At 38.6% G+C, this 18639-nt stretch overlaps 1 protein-coding gene across 5 annotated transcripts in view; it reads right to left on the minus strand.

Moving 5' to 3' along the window:
- Positions 1-1131: 1131 nt before the first annotated feature.
- Positions 1132-18639, minus strand: part of LOC131319787 (TATA-binding protein-associated factor BTAF1) — a 38078-nt gene continuing 20570 nt past the window's right edge. For 4 of the 5 annotated variants that reach the window (XM_058350180.1, XM_058350181.1, XM_058350184.1 and 1 more), the window contains 18 exons: positions 18292-18503; positions 16961-17201; positions 16400-16573; positions 15778-16206; positions 15224-15664; positions 14820-14939; positions 14258-14746; positions 12354-12892; positions 9871-10363; positions 9728-9796; positions 8468-8572; positions 8147-8365; positions 7782-8045; positions 7640-7689; positions 5672-5784; positions 5516-5598; positions 2171-2380; positions 1132-1765 (listed from right to left, as the gene is read on the minus strand). In XM_058350180.1, the coding sequence (XP_058206163.1) occupies positions 1598-1765; positions 2171-2380; positions 5516-5598; positions 5672-5784; positions 7640-7689; positions 7782-8045; positions 8147-8365; positions 8468-8572; positions 9728-9796; positions 9871-10363; positions 12354-12892; positions 14258-14746; positions 14820-14939; positions 15224-15664; positions 15778-16206; positions 16400-16573; positions 16961-17201; positions 18292-18503 (4419 nt within the window). In that variant the 3' untranslated portion in view covers positions 1132-1597. The remainder of the gene's footprint in view (positions 1766-2170; positions 2381-5515; positions 5599-5671; positions 5785-7639; positions 7690-7781; positions 8046-8146; positions 8366-8467; positions 8573-9727; positions 9797-9870; positions 10364-12353; positions 12893-14257; positions 14747-14819; positions 14940-15223; positions 15665-15777; positions 16207-16399; positions 16574-16960; positions 17202-18291; positions 18504-18639) is intronic. The other variant, XM_058350182.1, reaches the window with a different exon arrangement.

The following is an 18639-nucleotide window of genomic DNA, read 5'->3' on the forward strand; positions in this document are numbered from 1 at the left end:
GGCTGGGCCTAGCCCTTTGCGTTAGGTATTGGACTTGTATTGTTAAATCTGGACAGTTATAGGCCTTTTATCTTTTGTGCTTATTGTATTATCTGGGCATTTTAGACCCATAGGTGTTAAGGGCTTTGTCCCTTTAGGTGTGTATGGGTTTTGTTCCCATCGCCTGTATTTTTTCACATTTGGTTGGAATTCCCTTCCCCTTTCCTCTCTTAATAAAATGTTATTTGGCCGATAAAAAAAAAAACACCGTATAGTAATTTGAGTTTGTTGATAGGCATACCATGTGGTTTCTGTATAGAGCTAGTACTGCTTCTGGTTTTTGCTCTTTTTGAGCCGTGTAATTCTTCTTTTTTCATCAGCGAAAGTCAATAGTACCTATAATAAAAAAAAGAAAAGAAAAAAAGACAGCATCAAATTATTTTTGTAGCAAAAACAAAATTTGATGCCTTTTTTGTTTTAATAACAAGTGAACTTGGCCTCGGTCATTTTATCGTATCACTCGATATATGAAAAAATTCTTTTTTTTTTTTTTGGTTTGCAAAAAATGCTAAAAAGTTTTCGGTTTGTTTGTAGCACTGCAATTTCTCTGGCCAAAAAACCGTATAGGACGGTAGGTAAGTGGTGACTGGTGAGCATTTTTTTTTTTTTTAAGAAAAGAGTAGGTAAGTTGTAGTAGGTTGATTAATAGTATTGATGATCCAGTTGGGGGAATGGGGTAGCTGAAATTTTTTTGATTTTTTCTCTCTATAACTTCGCATCCAAGTCCGCTTGCACACCCTTTAACTAATACCGAAGGACCAATCACACCGTCCACTTCTAGGGGGCTGCCAGGAGCCCATTTATAGACTAGCCTCAGAAGAGTTAATGCCACTTAAGAAATTTCGAACCTGATCAGACTTTACAAGAAAGAAAACTCCTAAGTCCCAAGCTTTAATTTTTCATGCCTCATGCCCAGTTCTCTTCTACCTATAGGCAATCCAATCCATAGTCATGTGCCCTCAACCTTAAAAGGGGAAGTCGTTGCACAACTTTAAATCTACGATTAAACAAAAGGGAAAAGAAGAAAGTAGAATCTTCAAAGACGTTTTTTGATCATGATGTCATGATGATGTCAAGGAACAGTAACGACGATAATAAACGTGGCAATCCTGTTCGGTTTGGATTTTGAGATAGGAAAAATAGTTAAGCACATAAGTATAAATAAACACAGCTTAACGTTTCTTTTTCTCTGAACTATTCTTTCTTCCCAGGACAGGTTGCCCTGCATCTACCCCTCAAGCCATCCTTTTCTAAGGCCTCCCGCTAAAACAAAAAATACAAAAAAGAACATACTATGCCAGAATAAATGAAAACATGGGGAAAAAGAATTAACTCTTTAAGTTATCAAAATCCCAGGCATAGACAGGAACGATATACACTGTACACGACTGTGCCACTAGAGCTTCCTTTTCTTTTGCGGAAACCATGGTCCAGTCATCAAGCTCTTTCTTTTGCCCAGTATCCAGTCATCAGGCTCTGCTGAGAACTTGTTTGAACCGCTATTCTTCGTCAGTCAACCAAAAAAACAAAAAAACAACTCTCCAAGTGCAGCTAGGTTTCAGCCATTTAGCTTGGCCAAAAATTCGCTTAGATTGTATTCATCAGTGTACTGTGATTGATCCCAAAGCTCGTCTAATCCACCAAGAACAGCTTTTAATCCCTTGCCAGTACCGGCAAATTTGGAGTCTCCATCATAGTTTCCATCTGAACCCTTTGGAGCAGCTCCCTGGATATGAAAAATAAGTATAATCCCGACCCAAAGTAAGGGAAAAAAAAAAAAAGAAAAAAAAAAGAGCAATTATTGTCTTGCCGGGAAAATATTACTATTGCAGGTTGCTTAATAAAATATAATTTGCTTTAATGGGACAAAAAGTCGTATGGTACATAAGGCCCAAAAAGAAACACCTAGAAACAATCATTCCCACTGATAAAAATGTTTTAACGCAATTTTATTTTTCAATTTAACATTCGTCACCTTATTTTTTTAGCTAGACTGCTGGCCAACATGGTTCGGAAAACAATTTCAATTGGTCATTGCTGAATTTTTCCAAAAAACAAATCACTTCGAATTATCAAAAAACAGGTCTATTACATTCACAACACTGCCTAATCTCATAATCGTGAACCATACCTTTTTAGTCTCTGTCGTTGCGAACAGATCAAGCAATTGGTCGGTGTTCATTGTTTTCAGACTAGCATTTTCTGCGTTGATGACAGCATTAGCTACCATTAGTTTGAACTCCTGGAGGCTCATCTTTCTCTCCTCCATTGTTCCTCTCATGATGAGACGGTGTACATTCACCACTTTCCGCTGACCTAGCCGGTGTGCTCTGTCCATTGCCTGCAAATGTACAGGAACATGACATAATGGATCTCTAGCAATAAACAGAAGTAATCGGCTTCTCACAAGCCCTTCTTGATGGAAAAGCCGAAATCTTCAAACCCTCAAGGTTGTAAAACTGCTTGCTTGTTTTTACCTGCTTGTTCTCACATGCATGCTAACACTTGAAAGACTACAACCGATATCGTAACATGATTAAGTAGAAAGATTTTTTTTTTTTTTTAAAAGGTCATTCATTCAACAAAAGCCCACCGGGCAAACAGATTTCAGAACAAATACAGGAAAGAACCAAAGTAACCTAAACGTCGATCTCAGGTACCTACTGCCAAAGCAGGCCCTGCGATAACGCCGGTACATAAGAACCAATCTCAGTCTAGATAACAGAGGATCAAAAGGGATCCACAGCTCAAACCTGTAAACAATTAAGCATCGCTGAAATCCGAAAGCAAAACAACAAAAAAATCAACTAAAATCTAACAGGTCTCCTGGACAAAAAACCAAAAGGTTCACTGGGCAGACCAGGGAGAGGAACGAACATCTCCAGACCGCGGCGACCAAAGACCTATCATCATCCAGAAATTCTCCATTTTTTACATTTTTTAATTTTTTGCAATGTGCCAGAAGTACACCACTATATTCCAAGCCATACACATCTTATGTTAGTATATGGATGATGCTAACTCGATAAGACCCCTTTTCTGAGCATGATTCTAACAAGAAGATTTGGTCAACAAGTTCTACGTCGAACTCTAGTTTGTTACTTAAGTTTGGTGGTAAACTTCAGCTTGTACGTTGGATTCCTCATGACGCAAGTCATTTCATTATTTCCTTTGTTTTGTATCGATCACGTGTAATATATCCCTCCAAGTAATACCAACTACTTTTTCCGTACCCTATCATTAATTTGTATGTCCATACCTATCATATTCTTTTAAGACCATATCGTACCCATACAGTGCTTCATAGATTGTACCAAACTGGTGAAGAGGATATAAATAATGCACCACCATCTGTGAGCCGGGGCAAGTTTTTCAGTTTCAGTACCTTTTTCTTGTGACAATCAGGCTCCGTTTGTTTCGACGTAAAATATTTTACAACAAAAAATATTTTCATGAAAAATCTTTTACATGTAAAATAATTTTTGAACTTCTATTTGTTGGTGTTTGGTACATTCTTAAAAACAGTGCTTTGAACTTTTGTAAACAATCATTCCCATACTGCTGATCGATTTTGGAAGAATGAAATGTGAAATGTTAGAAATTGGGTTTTGTTGGATGTGGAGATCATGTCTCCGCAACAAATTTGGATACAAATCCTTTTTACTGATAGATACATGTAAACATATACGATACATAGGAGAGAGAGAGAGAGAGAGAGAGAGAGAGAGAGAAAGAGAGAGAGAGGTGCCTGGGATAGCTAATAGGTGTATCTAGAGAGAGAATGAAACTGAAAGTTCCAATTCTTGGCAAGTGACTGTTGATATAGTGGAAGAGAGGGTCGCGAGTAGCAATGGTAAAATAACTTACGGAGATTTCAGTGGTAAGTTAATTTACGCTGATTTGGTGTAAAATATTTTACTTGTAAAAAGTTTTCCCCAATTTTTGTGCTACCAAACACCAAAAATTAGGAAAATATTTTTGCGGAAAACATTTTCACCCCAAACAAACAGAGCCTCAGTCTAAAAGCCCCATGTGAAAAGGTAAGCCGTGTCAGATGGATGGCGATTTTCAGTAAATAAATAAGAGATTATGTATGTGGGAATCAAAATATTGAACTAGCAAAACAAGAATCATATCTAAAAGAGACAAAATTTTGATTTTCATAATAAGGCTTTTTTACCTTTTTGGTCCTCAAAGTATTAGCTTTTGGCCAATTTCGTCCCCAATGTAAACATTTGACCAATTTATTACCCAATGTTTAAAATTTGCGTCAATTTGGTTCCTATCCATAACGCCGTTTCTTGATTCCGTCGAAAGAGGGGGCATTTTGGGTATTTCACCTATCATCATCTTCCTAGTCTGTACCCAAAGAAAGAAAGAAATCAGCCGGCGGTCCTTCCCACTCATCCTCTCTTCTTTCCAAGGGACCCCATATCCATCTCCACTCTCCTCTCCACTTCCCCACAACCAAACCCACACACCAATTCCTCATAAAAATCCCAATCTGGCCTCCTTTCCTCCACAGAACCCCCAAAACCCACCACCACCAGTCAGCCTATTGATGGCCCATCTCCACTCTCCTCTCCACTTCCCCACAACCAAACCCACACACCAATTCCTCATAAAAATCCCAATCTGGCCTCCTTTCCTCCACAGAACCCCCAAAACCCACCACCACCAGTCAGCCTATTGATGGCCCCACATCCGCTCCAAATCCACGTCCCAAAACACCCACCTCGACTCCCCAATGGTTCGGCTGGAAAGCGAACCCAGTTGGTATGAAGAACAAAACAGAGAAGAGGGAGAGAGAGGGCCTCGGTAAATCGACGAACGCCGGTCGAAAAACGCAGGTTTGTGGCGCCGTAAGAAGGGGCTCAGGCCAAGGAGCAGAGTACAGGTGAAACTAAAAATGCTTTCCTCCGACCTCCTGAGCACGCCCAACTCTTTTCAGCTCCGACTGGCCTTCAATTGAAGAAAATCCCCTGCCGTCTTTTAACGTATGCGAGTTGAGAAGCTGGATCGTCAAGCTCGAGTGGATGTAGTTAATGGTATGTGAATTGATATCAATTGGGGTCTGGTATGTTGGATGGTTTGTTGTAATTTCTGTGTGTAATTTCCCTGAGATTGGGTTCAATTCTACCTAATTTATTTGGGTAATGAAGAATGGTTTCGAATCCTAGAGATTGGTTCATCTCTGATTCTACTGAAAATGTGAGGTGAGAGAATACCAATAATGTCCCCTTTTTTGACGGAATCAAGAAACGGCGTTATGGATAGGGACCAAATCGACGCAAATTTTAAACATTGGGTACTAAATTGGTCAAATGTTTACATTGGGACGAAATTGGCCACTCGCTAATACTTTGGGGACCAAAAAAGTAAATAAGCCTCATAATAACATTTAAAGACAAATACCTCATGCAAAAAGTAGATCAATGTAGATGAACTAGCAACAGAATCTACGTATTTTCTATACCTGAAGATCCCGCATAGGATTCCAGTCATTCTCCACGAAAATAACAGTGTCAGCTGATGTTAGGTTCAAACCAAGTCCACCAACTACATGAAGAGATTGCAACAATGAGTGAAATCCAAAGCACAAGTCTTGTGTGAGGTAGCCAATAAGTCTTACCATGAGTAGTGAGCAGTAGTGCATCAATAGTAGGGTCTGAATTGAAAGCCTTTACAATGTCAAAACGCTTTTCTGGCTCAACCGATCCATCCAGCCGCAAGTATGTGACACTGCTAAACAGCATTCACAAAATCGTAGATCAATGAAACATGTCACTAGAATGGGAAACGTTCTTTACCAGCAAGGGGAGATTTTTTTCCTCTAAGTTCGATGAAACCAAATCAAAGCAGAGATTAGTTAGTGTAACCTTCCAACAAAGGGATACAAAAGTCTGATTCAAACAGTATTTGGTTGGCATTTGCAATTCTAGACTTGGGGCAATTTAGGGTCTCAAGCTTCAGATCTCACTATTATGGTTTTTGAAAGGTAGGAAACAGGTCCAAAAAGAGTCGAAAGTTCCAAATCCTGGTTGTAGATGTTCAGTTTGGGTTTTAAGAAACAGGTCCAATGGGGTTTTGTGTTTTTGACAGGCAACAGCTTCAGATCCCTGTTGAACAAGGTTTACTTCAGACTAATGAGTGACTTTAGGATGTGAAACAGGCCCAAAATAGACTGGGTTGGGTTGATATTAGGCTAGATCAAGTGAACAAAGAGGTAGAAAGAAGTGTTTAGAGCTCCGGCAAGACTTTTTGGCGATGAAAGGGTTCCCGAAAGGTTTCTGGCGACCCTGCGGTGGTTTTTTGGGGCAAAGTTTAGCTATGATGCCAAAGTGATGTAACCAGCATAGATTGTATGGAAAGAGAGACCTTCCCAAATTGCGGTACAAAAAGTCTACCAATGAAACTTCTTGTCTTAAAATGATGAAAATTCCCTGCTAAAGACCCTAATCACTTATTTAGGTTAAGACACATAAAAACCCCCTACATATAATGAGAGATCCATAATTTGAACTACTACTACTAACATAGACTGCATTAGAGGTACTTATGTATCCTTATCAGTTGTTGCTCAGCATACCCTGAGAATATCAATGACTAAAATTGGACTCAAGTGATTAGCAGAGGCTGCTGGAAAACCACCACATTTTTCTTTGCTTCTATATATTTATCACCAAAATGGGTGATATAACAAATTTCAGACCAACCACCAATTGACCATGCCAGCCACATTCAAGAACAGGTAGAATCTGCATTATCTCCATTTTGTATGGAAATTGGAGAGACAATGCGGCCACACATTAGCCCACGATCTTGCAACGCTAAATCTGAAACCGAGAGTGGTTGCCAACCACTTATCTAACATAAAACTGGAAAACTCCCTATCGCCTAAACGTACATTTTAAAAGAGTACTTTTCTATCGCGCTTTTGGTAACAAGGCAGACTTAAGGAAATTCTTTTTCCTTATCTGGACAAAATTTACTAAACTATATCGCCTAAAAGTTTTGTACGAAGCTGGAACTCCGAGCAACAAAATGACAAATCTACGCACGTGTAAGGATTTTATCAACCTCCTTAGACACCACATATTGGATCTACCCGACACTTCAATCCTGCCATTACTCTACAATGTAGACAGCTTTCTGCAGATTCAACCCATGCTCATTCTATGAAATGAGGCTGCACCTTAAAGGTAACAGCTGAGACCGTTATGCTCCTCCCCTTGATTATTGAAGCAAGTTCCTTTTCCCGCTCTCAGTCCGATAAATTGACAATCTAGACCCAACACCAAAACCAATGTTTGTAAAGCAAGAAACCATTTGAAATAGAGAAACTAAATCAACACAAATGAGAAACAGGATAGTTATAGCTAACTATAGCTACATATGTCTATTGCAGGATTTTTATTACAATGTGAATACCGGAATCAACACAAATCAAATCACAAAAATCTCAAAATATTAGCTGCATTGCTATCAAATAATAGTTTGAAGAGATGATGTATAGAAAGTTTCTTTTGCAATTTCTTTCATCTAAATATCATTTTGAAAAAAAAAAACTACAATTACAATAAAGCAGCCGAAGACTCACCTCTTCATATGCGCGTGAAAGAGGTCTCTTTCAATTATGTCAAGAAAAGCCTGCACGCAATGTCACTGTTAACGTAACAGATCACACGAAACAGCACAAACTCGCTCAGAAAGAAGATTTTCAAAGATGAAAGAATCATTACTTTATTCTGGGCAAATATCAACACTCTGTGCTGGCCAACGTTTACGGAGCCTTCAGAACTTGAGGCCACGACACCTATTCCACACTCTTCAAGAATCTCCTGAAGAGCAACTAATTTTGGAGAGTGGTGGAGTTTATGAAGTTCTGAAATAATGTCAGCATTGGCAGGGAAAAGCTCTGACAGAAGGCAAGACAATGAATGTGGAATCTTTTCACCAATGACAAGTAATGGATGACTACAAATCTTCATCACGTACGGAAGTGACTGAAACATAATAAACAAGGGAAATAAGTCAGCTACTACAGGTGAGATGAACTACAGAGAAAAAGCTAACTGTCTACCCGAAAAATATGAGTTGAACCTACCTGAAAAATATGAGTTGAACCAGACGAAGCACTTCCTTCTCCTGTATCCATCTCTTTTAGGTTTGCCATGCTTGAAATTTCTTGTCTCAAGGGACCAAAAAAATATTCATAAAGTTTAACTTGAACAGGAGTCAGGTCACAATATCTGTCCTGAATAATTTTCTCTGGCAGATCAGACAAGACCTCCTCTTTTGTTCTTCGAAGGAGAAAAGGCATGACCTAGCGGGAAAAAAAAATTCAGCCAAAAAAGTGGAAGCATGCATTTGATATTTCAAAGTTATCTCCGCCTTTAAGGAATAAGAAAAAGGTAAGAAGAGGGACCTGCTTATGTAACGCTTCCATGGCAAGTGCCCCTGCTTCAGCATCCTTGGCTGAACACTTGGCATCCCTTGCTGCCAGCAGTGGTTTTCCATAAGTGGCTTGGAACTGCAAAATGATTCAATGCATTGTCTTTACACTCGTAATATGGCAGGAAAATAAATGCAAACCAAAGGAATGAGGAGACAGACACTACAGATACCTCTGTACACAATAACTCTCCTTTTGCATAATATGGCATCTACTTATAAGGGATTCATAATCCCAAATAAATGTACATCAACATATATGTTTATATAACTAAATATGCATGTATCAATCCAATATATAAATCCATGCATAACCCATTTCTTATGTATTTATGGTCTTACAAATAGGCTTGCAGAACCATATCATATAACTCAATCTGGAACATGAATCCTGCAAGTATATAGCTTTTTATGGTGGAAAATTACATGTGTGTGTGTGCGTATATAAATGTTTTTACAGATACAACTTTTGCATGTTAGCGGTCTTACAATATGTATTTTGTTTTTTCTTCATAATAAGTTAGTCTAGTCTTTTACTTCTTTCTTAGGGTTTGACTCTCTTCTGTTACATTCTCATGTTAGTGCGCAATATATTATTATATTTTCTTCTCTATGGCTTTCATGCTATCAGAGCTGTATCCATGGTTGCCGAAGCCAGCTTCTGACCAGAAAACTGAGATTCTTCTCGTTAAGCTTGTGGGATAATAGTACCAGAGATGTCAAAATGCCTATGGACTCCAAGGCTGGAAACATGCCGAGTTACTTAACACTTTGCAAGTTAATAATGCTAGGATTTCCTTGATTTTGTGATGCAACCAACTCAAGGAAATAGATTGATTAAGAGAGAGAAATCCCAAAATGGGATACAAAAGAGTCCAAGCTTCTAATAACTATGATCAATATATCAAAATGGTTCAATGCACAGGTCCACATGGTTCAATGCACACTTACAGTTCCATTTCATACCACCATGATGCAGTTACCAGTGGAGGTGAAATTTCGCATTATTTACAATTGGGCCCAACTTTTCTGCCTCGTAGTTAGTTACTAGTCTTATTCACATGCTTCACTTTTTACATCAACATATCTCTTAGTGACATGCACTGTCAGCATATATAAGATTATCCAACAAACAGCGAATGAAATAAAAACAGCCACCAACTGAACTACATTCAACAGCAATTTGCAGGCAGGAAAGCAAGAAAAGTTGTAACTCAAGATGGAAAATACATGCCTGTCTCTCAGTTCCAAGAAATCCTGGCATTAGAAAGTCAAAAAGGGACCACAGATCCAAGACATTATTCTGTAAGAAGAAGCAAATCATTCGTCAGACAACTTTAAAACACATTTGTAATGCTCTCTGTTTAGATTTTAAACCTGAATCGGAGTTCCACTCAAAATGAGGCGGTGTTGGGCCTTCAAGTGTTTCACAGCACAGGTGATTTTAGACTTGTGGTTCTTGATGATATGACCCTCATCTAAAACACAATAGTTCCACAAAAGCTGTTCAAGGTAATCAACATCTTTACGGACCACATCATATGAAGTAATAATTATATTCTTTCCATCAAATTGACTTCGAAGTAAAATTCGATCTTGAGCAGAACCAACATATCGAAGTGTTGTTATTACAGAGGCATCGATGAACTTCTCTATCTCATAGACCCAATGACCAACTAGTGTCGATGGGCAAATAATAAGGGATGGTGGAGGATCCCTTCCATCATTTGCAGCACGGTGCTCTGCTACGTCTGATGCCAGAATTGCCGATGCTTGAAGTGTTTTACCAAGGCCCATATCATCACATAAAACTCCATGAAGGTTAAAACGCCTCAAAAAAGCCAACCAATTTATACCTTCCTGTTGGTACCTGGAAGCAACAGACAAGCAAATTTAACTTCCAATCTACCTCAAGTAATGGAGACTAAACTGGGATGCACTTTTCCTTTTTTAACGAAGTATTAAACTTAAAGAGGATGAAAAAACTTAAAATGCCTCAGTATACTCAGGCTAACACTTGCCACGTCATTATTACAAATAAAGCAAACGTACTGAGCGAGTGAGATAATAATAGTAGTAAAGATACTCATTCAGAAAAGCCATCTTACAGACTTTAAGTAACAATTTGGACAATACACACACAGTGTCTACATGAGCGTGCATATAAGAGGATAAAATTCTGTAGATCCTATATTACATAGTTCCTCTGGTCCAGAGGTCATAGTTTAGGTGGCTGTGGTGGCTGAAAAGTTTTGCTCTGGGTTAGGGTTAGGTTTTGGGGTTTCTTGAGCTGGGCTTGGCCCATGTTGTGTATGGGTTTTGCTTTTTAGGTGTTTTGGGCTTGGCCCTTGGGTGTTCTTGGGCTTTGTCCCATCGGGTTTTTTTTTTCATCCAACCTTTGGTTGGATTCCCCTCCCCTCTCCCTAAGAACATACCTTTATTTCACCAGAATGGTAACTGCACACAAACTTGATATCAACCAGCAGAACTCAAATAATGTTGCACATAGTGAGAAAGAAATTTCAAAACAAGAAGGGTAGAGAATAGGAAGAAAGGGATCAACAAAAGCACTGTAACTATAGGGATGGCAATCATCGATACGGTTTTTAACCAATATATTTTAACCGTGGTTATGGTTATGGTTTTTAATTTGAAAAAACCAACCGGTTTGGTTTTGGTTTTATATGATAACTGCACCGAAACCAAACCGTAACCAAAACCGAGCTGCAATACAACTACAAAGATACGTATATCTATTATATGAAGTCTGAAAATGAAAGCTGGAATTGAAATTTTGGAAGATGGATTCACACTATTGTGTATTAATCAGTTGACATTTTTATGTCATTTTGGTGTAGGATATTTTAGTGTCATTGAACTCTATGGGTTCACTCTCAAATCGTCTTTGTGTATGGAAGAGGAATTTTATGTTGACTTCCTTGTGAACTGTGATTTTTGTCTTGGCATTTGGAAGATTCACTTTTTGTTAAATTTTTTTCTGCCTCTTTCATCTGGTTGAGGTAACCGACAGTTTTGGTTATGGTTTAGAGAAAAAGAAAAACCGCCAGTTTTGGTTTTGGTTTTAATAATAACTGGACCGAACCACACCTGTTGCCATCTCTAAGAGAATATAGGGCAAACTGCAAAGTGATTACACCTAGGTACGTCAGAAGATCAATGTCACCAGTTAATCCTGGTGCAGATCTGTGAATACAAATACATCTGTCCACTTGATCATCCTGACTGAGACATATCAAAATCAGTTTCACTCATTCATTCTGTACCTGATAACAAAAGGGTTTCATTTTTAGACTTGCAGCGCCTGCCTGAAAACTTTCCCTCCCATTTAGCCAAGGATGACAACCAGCAAGTAATAGTAGTATCCGGCAGTTATATAACCCAGGGCATGTGAGCAATAATATTACACTCTCCACTCAGATAATCGGTTTTGTGGAAAGTAAAGATCTCCTAAGTTACAAAGTCATATCACATGTAGCTTATTGAGGTTTATAATCTCTTTTTTATATTCTAAATCACTGTCTAAGATTGCTAAGAAGCACCAATAAGGACAATTGGCTGTGATTAGTGCCGATTGCCAAAACAAGAAGTGGCATAACTGGAATTTGAATTGATTTAAACGTGACATTACGTGATATAAGTTTTAGATTGAACCATATTCTGGACAGATCATTGGTTTTTTATTAGACCACCACTAGAAAGTCTGCTATCAGTAAATCTGGGCTTATAATCCAAAACTATGGAACCATTTCCGTAGATAATTTGGTGTAGACATGGATTCTAAGTGAATGTAAAAGCACAAACCACGAATTCCTAAACTTGAAGGAAAATTACAAAACTACCTTCTTAGTGTCACTTTTAACTCAGTGGAGAGCTTGTAATCTTCAATATGGGAGTTGTCAACTAGTTGCTCCAGAAATTGTGCATCTTCTTTACTTCTAGACAAACCTTCACTCAGTTCTGTGGGCGGAGATAAGCCCCTGGCTAATGGAAGAAGAGGTACGAGGGCGGCAAAACTATGTGTCACACTTTGTCTGACTAAATGATCGCAATCACTCATACACCTCAAAAGTGGAACAACTAACAAAGGAGCATAAGGGACCAGTTCCACACCCAAGCCCTGAACAAGCAGACTGACGAGCATGCCAGCTCCTTGTCTGGTATATATTGATGTCATATCACCTAACATAGGAATGACATTTTCAATCACAGCAGCCATCACATTGATTGTCATTGACTTGGCCATCGATGTTATACATCTAGAAGCAGCCAGCCTAACAGCAACATGGGAATGACTAATACATTTGAAAATGCAAGGGAGAAGGGTGAGCAGTTTTGGCCTCAATGTCTCATCCAACATAGGTGCAATAGAACGTATTACCTGCCAATAAAACTTTTAGAAGGCAGGAAAAAAGTAAAACGTCAAGGAAGAATTAAGCATCAGAGAGGCCCTTCATTGATTATCAATTTCACGTTACAGAGTTACTGTCACCACATACATACATGTCCAGCTTCTGAAGCAAAATAGTCAAAAACATAATCGACGAGCATATGGATGGTTGAATTTGCCACTACATGCACAGAAGATTAAATTTGATCAAATCCATTGTAAAATTGACAGTAGTAGTTACAGCTGGGGGGAGATTAATATGCTAAACACTATGTAAGCTCATTTGCTCACCTTATGGTTCAAATATCTTATCATGTAGATACAACTATGCAATCAGCATGCATGGGACACCGGAGATTTCAAACCAGAGAGAGAGAGACTCTTTTCTTTGGGTCTTGCGTTGACATGATTTGGTGAGGAAGGCATCGTTGAAACTAAAGGGAAAGAAGGAAGAAGCAAGTAGTGCACAACTTTTTTGTTTTGCTTTCATCACAGATGGACAAAATTGCAATACTTAGAAGTTGAGCAGGGATGGAAACCTGGGGTATTCAAATAATCATGAAAATAAAAATTTAAAAATTTCAGAGCGTAGTTACTATGGCTGAACATGTCCACTACGCACAGAAGTCAAGAAAAAAAAATTCAACATCCTCTGATGACTGACAAGTAAGCTCTACTCAATTTAAGTTGGTGCAGTTTCAAACAATAATAGCTAACTTTGTATTTATAATGTTAAGTTAATTTATGGCATGAATACTTTCAAATTCAAGAAGCTAAAGGGTTATCAAGTAATGTAATATTGCTGATTTCACATGGTCCGCAGTCACAGTAAGTCACGCTACATAAGGGAAAAAATGAACAATCACTGAGAAACAGCATCATCTGCCACACCCCAAAATTTGTCTCCAAATATGAATCTTTCATCGCTAAGGCAATTTAAATATCAAACAGCCTGCGGTTGCACAAAATGCCTGGGATACCAACTTTGAAAAATCATCAGTTCAAAAAACCCAGCAATGCATTTCAAATTTTGACTTTGCAGGTTTAGTAAATTGTAGAGTCTCTAAAAATCGTCTATTGACCCTTAAAAAAGAAGCTCCCATACAACCAGACATTCTCTAATCATGATACTTTTAAACGATTCAAATTAAAGAAACCAAGAGAACCCTAGGAATGAACATTCCAAAAGCTACTGGCAACCTTCCAAAAGCTACAAAATGATGAACCATATCATCCCAATATAGACTTTTGATATTTAGTGTGAATAGATGTAGCTACAACTGATGAAAGAAAACAGATTTTCTGTGGTTCTAAAGGCAAGAAAGATCAATCTGAAAGTGAAAAGATAGTAAAAACCTGGATATTGTTTATCAAGGTCTGAGGATCCTTAAGGGGTTCGATGACTAGCGAGGTATGATTTGGATCTGACAAGGCCAACCCGACAGGAGTACCAGGTTTAAGGACTTCAGTAAGACAATCCCACAGCTTCGGAATCTTCTCAAACAATGAAGCACCAAACTTCTCGCACAAATGCTTTAGGGCAAGTTCAGAACCTCGTCTGCTAATATAACCCTCCGCCCTTGACCGGTCCTCACCAGAAGCTAGCGTATGAACCTTTGACTTCTGCTTACTGGTACTCGTACTGGTCCCAAAAGAAATGAGATCTTGATCTTCGATAAAATCTACAGAACCTAAGGCTGCAGCTTGTGGAGTCTCACAAGGATCCATGCATGTCAAGCTACAAATATTCTTAACTAGCTTGTCATTCGGACTAGGCTTTCGTGCAATACAGTCCGAAATAAGCTCTGCAAGGGCCTCAGCTGCCTTTTTTTGTAGGAGTTCCTCCTTAAAAGAAATGCAAATTTAGCAGGTTCATACGATTTTGTGATATTGAGGAAGTATGTTCTTAAAAAGCTACCTGCTCTCTTTTAATAGAAGCCATAACAGGCAATATAATTGGATTGAGCTTTGCAGGAAGCTCTGACATCCAAATAACTGCAGCAGCAACTAAAGAAGAAACCGTAACATGCAAATTGCTCTGCAAAATTAGTAACAATATGAAGCAATAGATAAATGACACTACTCAGAAAACATGAATCCTACTAGCCAACAACAAAATCAAAGTACAGTGTCAAACAATAAACAACAGTCAGGCGCAACTTGCATTCCATGAAAAGAAAGTAATTTATACAAGAAATGAAAGGAAAAAAAGGGAGAGATAAAGAAATGGACACAATCATGCAAGTTTCACCTGGTTCATGAGAGCAGATACCTGAATGTAAAAGAAATTTTCAAAACGAAAAAAGTTCCTTTGGCATATACCTGAACACATTTCAAATAGCCTGCAGTCGATAAAAGCCTTTGTCTCAGCAATTCTAGTTCATCAACAGTGCTCTGTCCCACAGGTTCCACACCATTAGTATCATTTACCAATGCAAGACTTGATGCAAAACTCACTGCATCATCCACACTCAAGCTTTCTGGATCCATTTTAGTTGTTTGCCCCTTATTATTCAGCAATGCAGATGACTCAACAGCACGAACTAATTGACCAGCTTCATTGCGCATCTTGCAATACGTCCTTGAAAGTTCGGCATAAGGAAGAAGTGAATCTTTTGTAGGGAATGCTGGATCAGAGCATCCTAATAAATCCAGCAAATAGTTCTTAAAATTGTTGGAAAACTCAGGGATGAAACCATTGACTCCATAAAGATCCCTGCTTTTAATCTCTTTGAACCAAGAAATAAGAACCATGGCAGCTACCTGATAAAAGCAATTAATCCAATGTGTGATTAGGAGACAGAGGAATGAAAGAGGAAAAGGTTCGAAGGGGAGGAACAGTTGAACAAAAATTCCATGCAATAAGTAAATAGCACCTGCCGCTGAACTCCAGATAGAGAGGCAAGGGCTGTCCACAATGAATCAACTACATATTGCATACAGCCCTCCTGCAACTTAGAAGCTAAAATTCCCAGTGCTGATGCAGTAACTACTCGTGTACGTGCCACTGACATTTCCACATCAGCACCAACAATTATCTTGCTAGGATTAGAAGAAGGATCACCAATTCTCTCCTGTGGAATATTAGTAGCTTTTGCAGAATCTGAGGTTGCATTTACGCAAGAATCACTCTCAAGCTTCAAGGCTCTCATCTTAGCTGCTGCTTTGAAATGACTTTTCCGAGGAAGAGCTGCAGGCCAAAACATTTTTGTTGCATCCAGGGGTGAACCATATGGAGTAGTTGCCAGCTCTAACCAAGAAGAAAAATACAACTTTGCAGCAGCTTCTAAGTCTTCAACTGAACACTAATATCAATTGCAGGCACAAGAATTGCAGAAACAAGAAACAAAACAAAATCAACCACCCATATGAAGCATTATGATTTCGTATCCATCCATGCATAAAATAAATATAATATCTATCCATACACACACACACACACACATAGAGAGAGAGAGAGAGAGACAAATAAATGAGTTCACTCTAATGCATTTCAACCTGCAGAAGCAGCCTCCAAACCCTCTCCGAACAATACAATATTTCCTCATTTGATTCCAGAAGCAAGTTCTGGAAAACAATCCGAAGTGTGTCGCCCAAAATAAAAGAAGACCAAAGGGAGGTAGAAGGGCACTCAGACATGTTGCTTTTAATTCCAGCTTCAAGTAGCCGTTCCTGCATGTAAAACCCACGGCTACATAAGGATGAGATCATGCATTTATCAAGCCGCAAGAATGCAGATGAGAAAGAATGAAGAAAAAAATCAGACAGATAACATAGTTGCGATAAATATCTCAAAAGCAACAGTCACAACCGGCCATGCTAGCTACACATGAAATGAGGTTGAAAAAAGAAGGCCAGGTTCTGTATGCACAAAATAATGAGAAAAATTAATCCTTTTCCACTTTAAACGAACAGATATATAAACGGGACAGAGGATATTCAAGCATCCCTCAACAAGATTTGATCTATCTATTCACAGCAATGTAGGCAAATAATTAATTAATTCAAACGCATAGAGGCCCAACGTCTTAAAGGCAAACGCATAAAAGAACATCTTACCAAAGTGCGGATAGCTGAATAGCGGACTGATGTTATACTATGCCTCATAAATGGCCACAAACGGGGTGCCAATGTTGATAACACATACGGATTTTCATACCGGACTGTTCCTTCAAAAGGGTCATCCAGACCAACCATCTCATTTAGATCGAATTCCTGTTTTCCTTTGGATGTCACTGCCCCAGACATCATAGGAATCATCTCTTCCCGAGAATAGATTTCTGCCAACAAATTCATTACACTGCAATAGCAATAAATGAACAATTCAATTTAACCAATCCAATACAATTGAACCGTTTTACATCCAAACAAGATTGTAAACTTCAAATTCTAGATGTCTGCCAATTTATTTTAGTTCTACTTGGGAAAAGACAAAAAAAAGGTACGAAATTCAACCTACTTATCCCTACGTTTGAACTGTCAGAGGATATTCCAGATGTTGCATAAGAGAAGTTGTGGGTCTAGGAAGGATCTAAGAGATCATTCAGATGCTCACACAACGGAACTTTGGTAGTGAGCACTTGAAGACACTCTCTCAAGGCAATTGGGGTGTCATGCTTCAACATCTTTCTCAGGCCAAAGGATTGCTTAAGAAGGGGATGAAAGAGGTTACTATTGTTGTGAATCAGCTCAGCAGAGTTTTAGGAAAGGTGATGCTGTTGCACGTGTTGAAAAATGAAGATGATAGGTAGATTATGATTGAGAAATCCCTAAAGGGATACAAAGCTCTAGTATCTTTTGTCAATTTATCAAAAACTACTAATTGAAAGACTCACAAACCTATTTATAGACTCAAGTCCCTTTTACCACTACATGGCGCCAAAAAAAAACAAATAGCCAAAATTCTACTGCATCATCATTTTTGTTGTTTTCTAGTACCTTTGTATACTCTTTGTTTTCTCACCCCTTAAGTCGCTTTTCCTGTTACAGCACACGCACATGCACACGCGCTCGCTCGCTCGCGCCCACACATACACGCACATTTGCGATTCACTGATACCATTTGCAGTATTATAATATCATCGTAGCAGTCTAAAGGGTTTCCAATGATTTTTACTAGTAGATATTTGAGAGCACTCCGCTTCCGCTAAATGAAAATTTCCTTTACTTTTATCGTTTCTTTTCATATGCCAGACTTCACCATATCCAGCCACATATTTGCTTCATATTCATTTAAGGTGGTGGAAAGCATCTGGGTAAGTTTATACTGGCATTGTTTTTCTACTTAAATTCATGATAGCTATTAACAGAAATAATATCAACACAACGATAGTTCAACTGTTGACAAACTAATAGTGGAAAAAAGTGAGGAATCCAATGAGCAACAATACCTGCTAGTTGATGGACTTAAATCATCCAGGTCAAGCAAGATATCCCACAGTAGCATGACAACTGAGTGCAATGTTGGACCATTTTGAGAAACAATAGCAGCAGCAGAAGGTAACAAGGCCTCTGCAGCAACTGCTCTTACATCATCATCGGGATCTTCAAGTCCAGCTTTGCATGCAGGGAGAACTTGGCCAAGCAAATCATTAAGCATCTCCTAGTTTGAGCAAATGAGTCCCAAATTCAACGAATAAAAATGCAGATGACAGGAAGGAAAGAAAAACACCATCAAACGCAATGGAGAAACCATGAAAAAGCTTTTGGGCAATGGAAACCACACCAAAAAAAAAAAG

Source organism: Rhododendron vialii, chromosome 3a (assembly GCF_030253575.1).
Source record: "Rhododendron vialii isolate Sample 1 chromosome 3a, ASM3025357v1".
Lineage (NCBI taxonomy): Eukaryota > Viridiplantae > Streptophyta > Magnoliopsida > Ericales > Ericaceae > Rhododendron > Rhododendron vialii.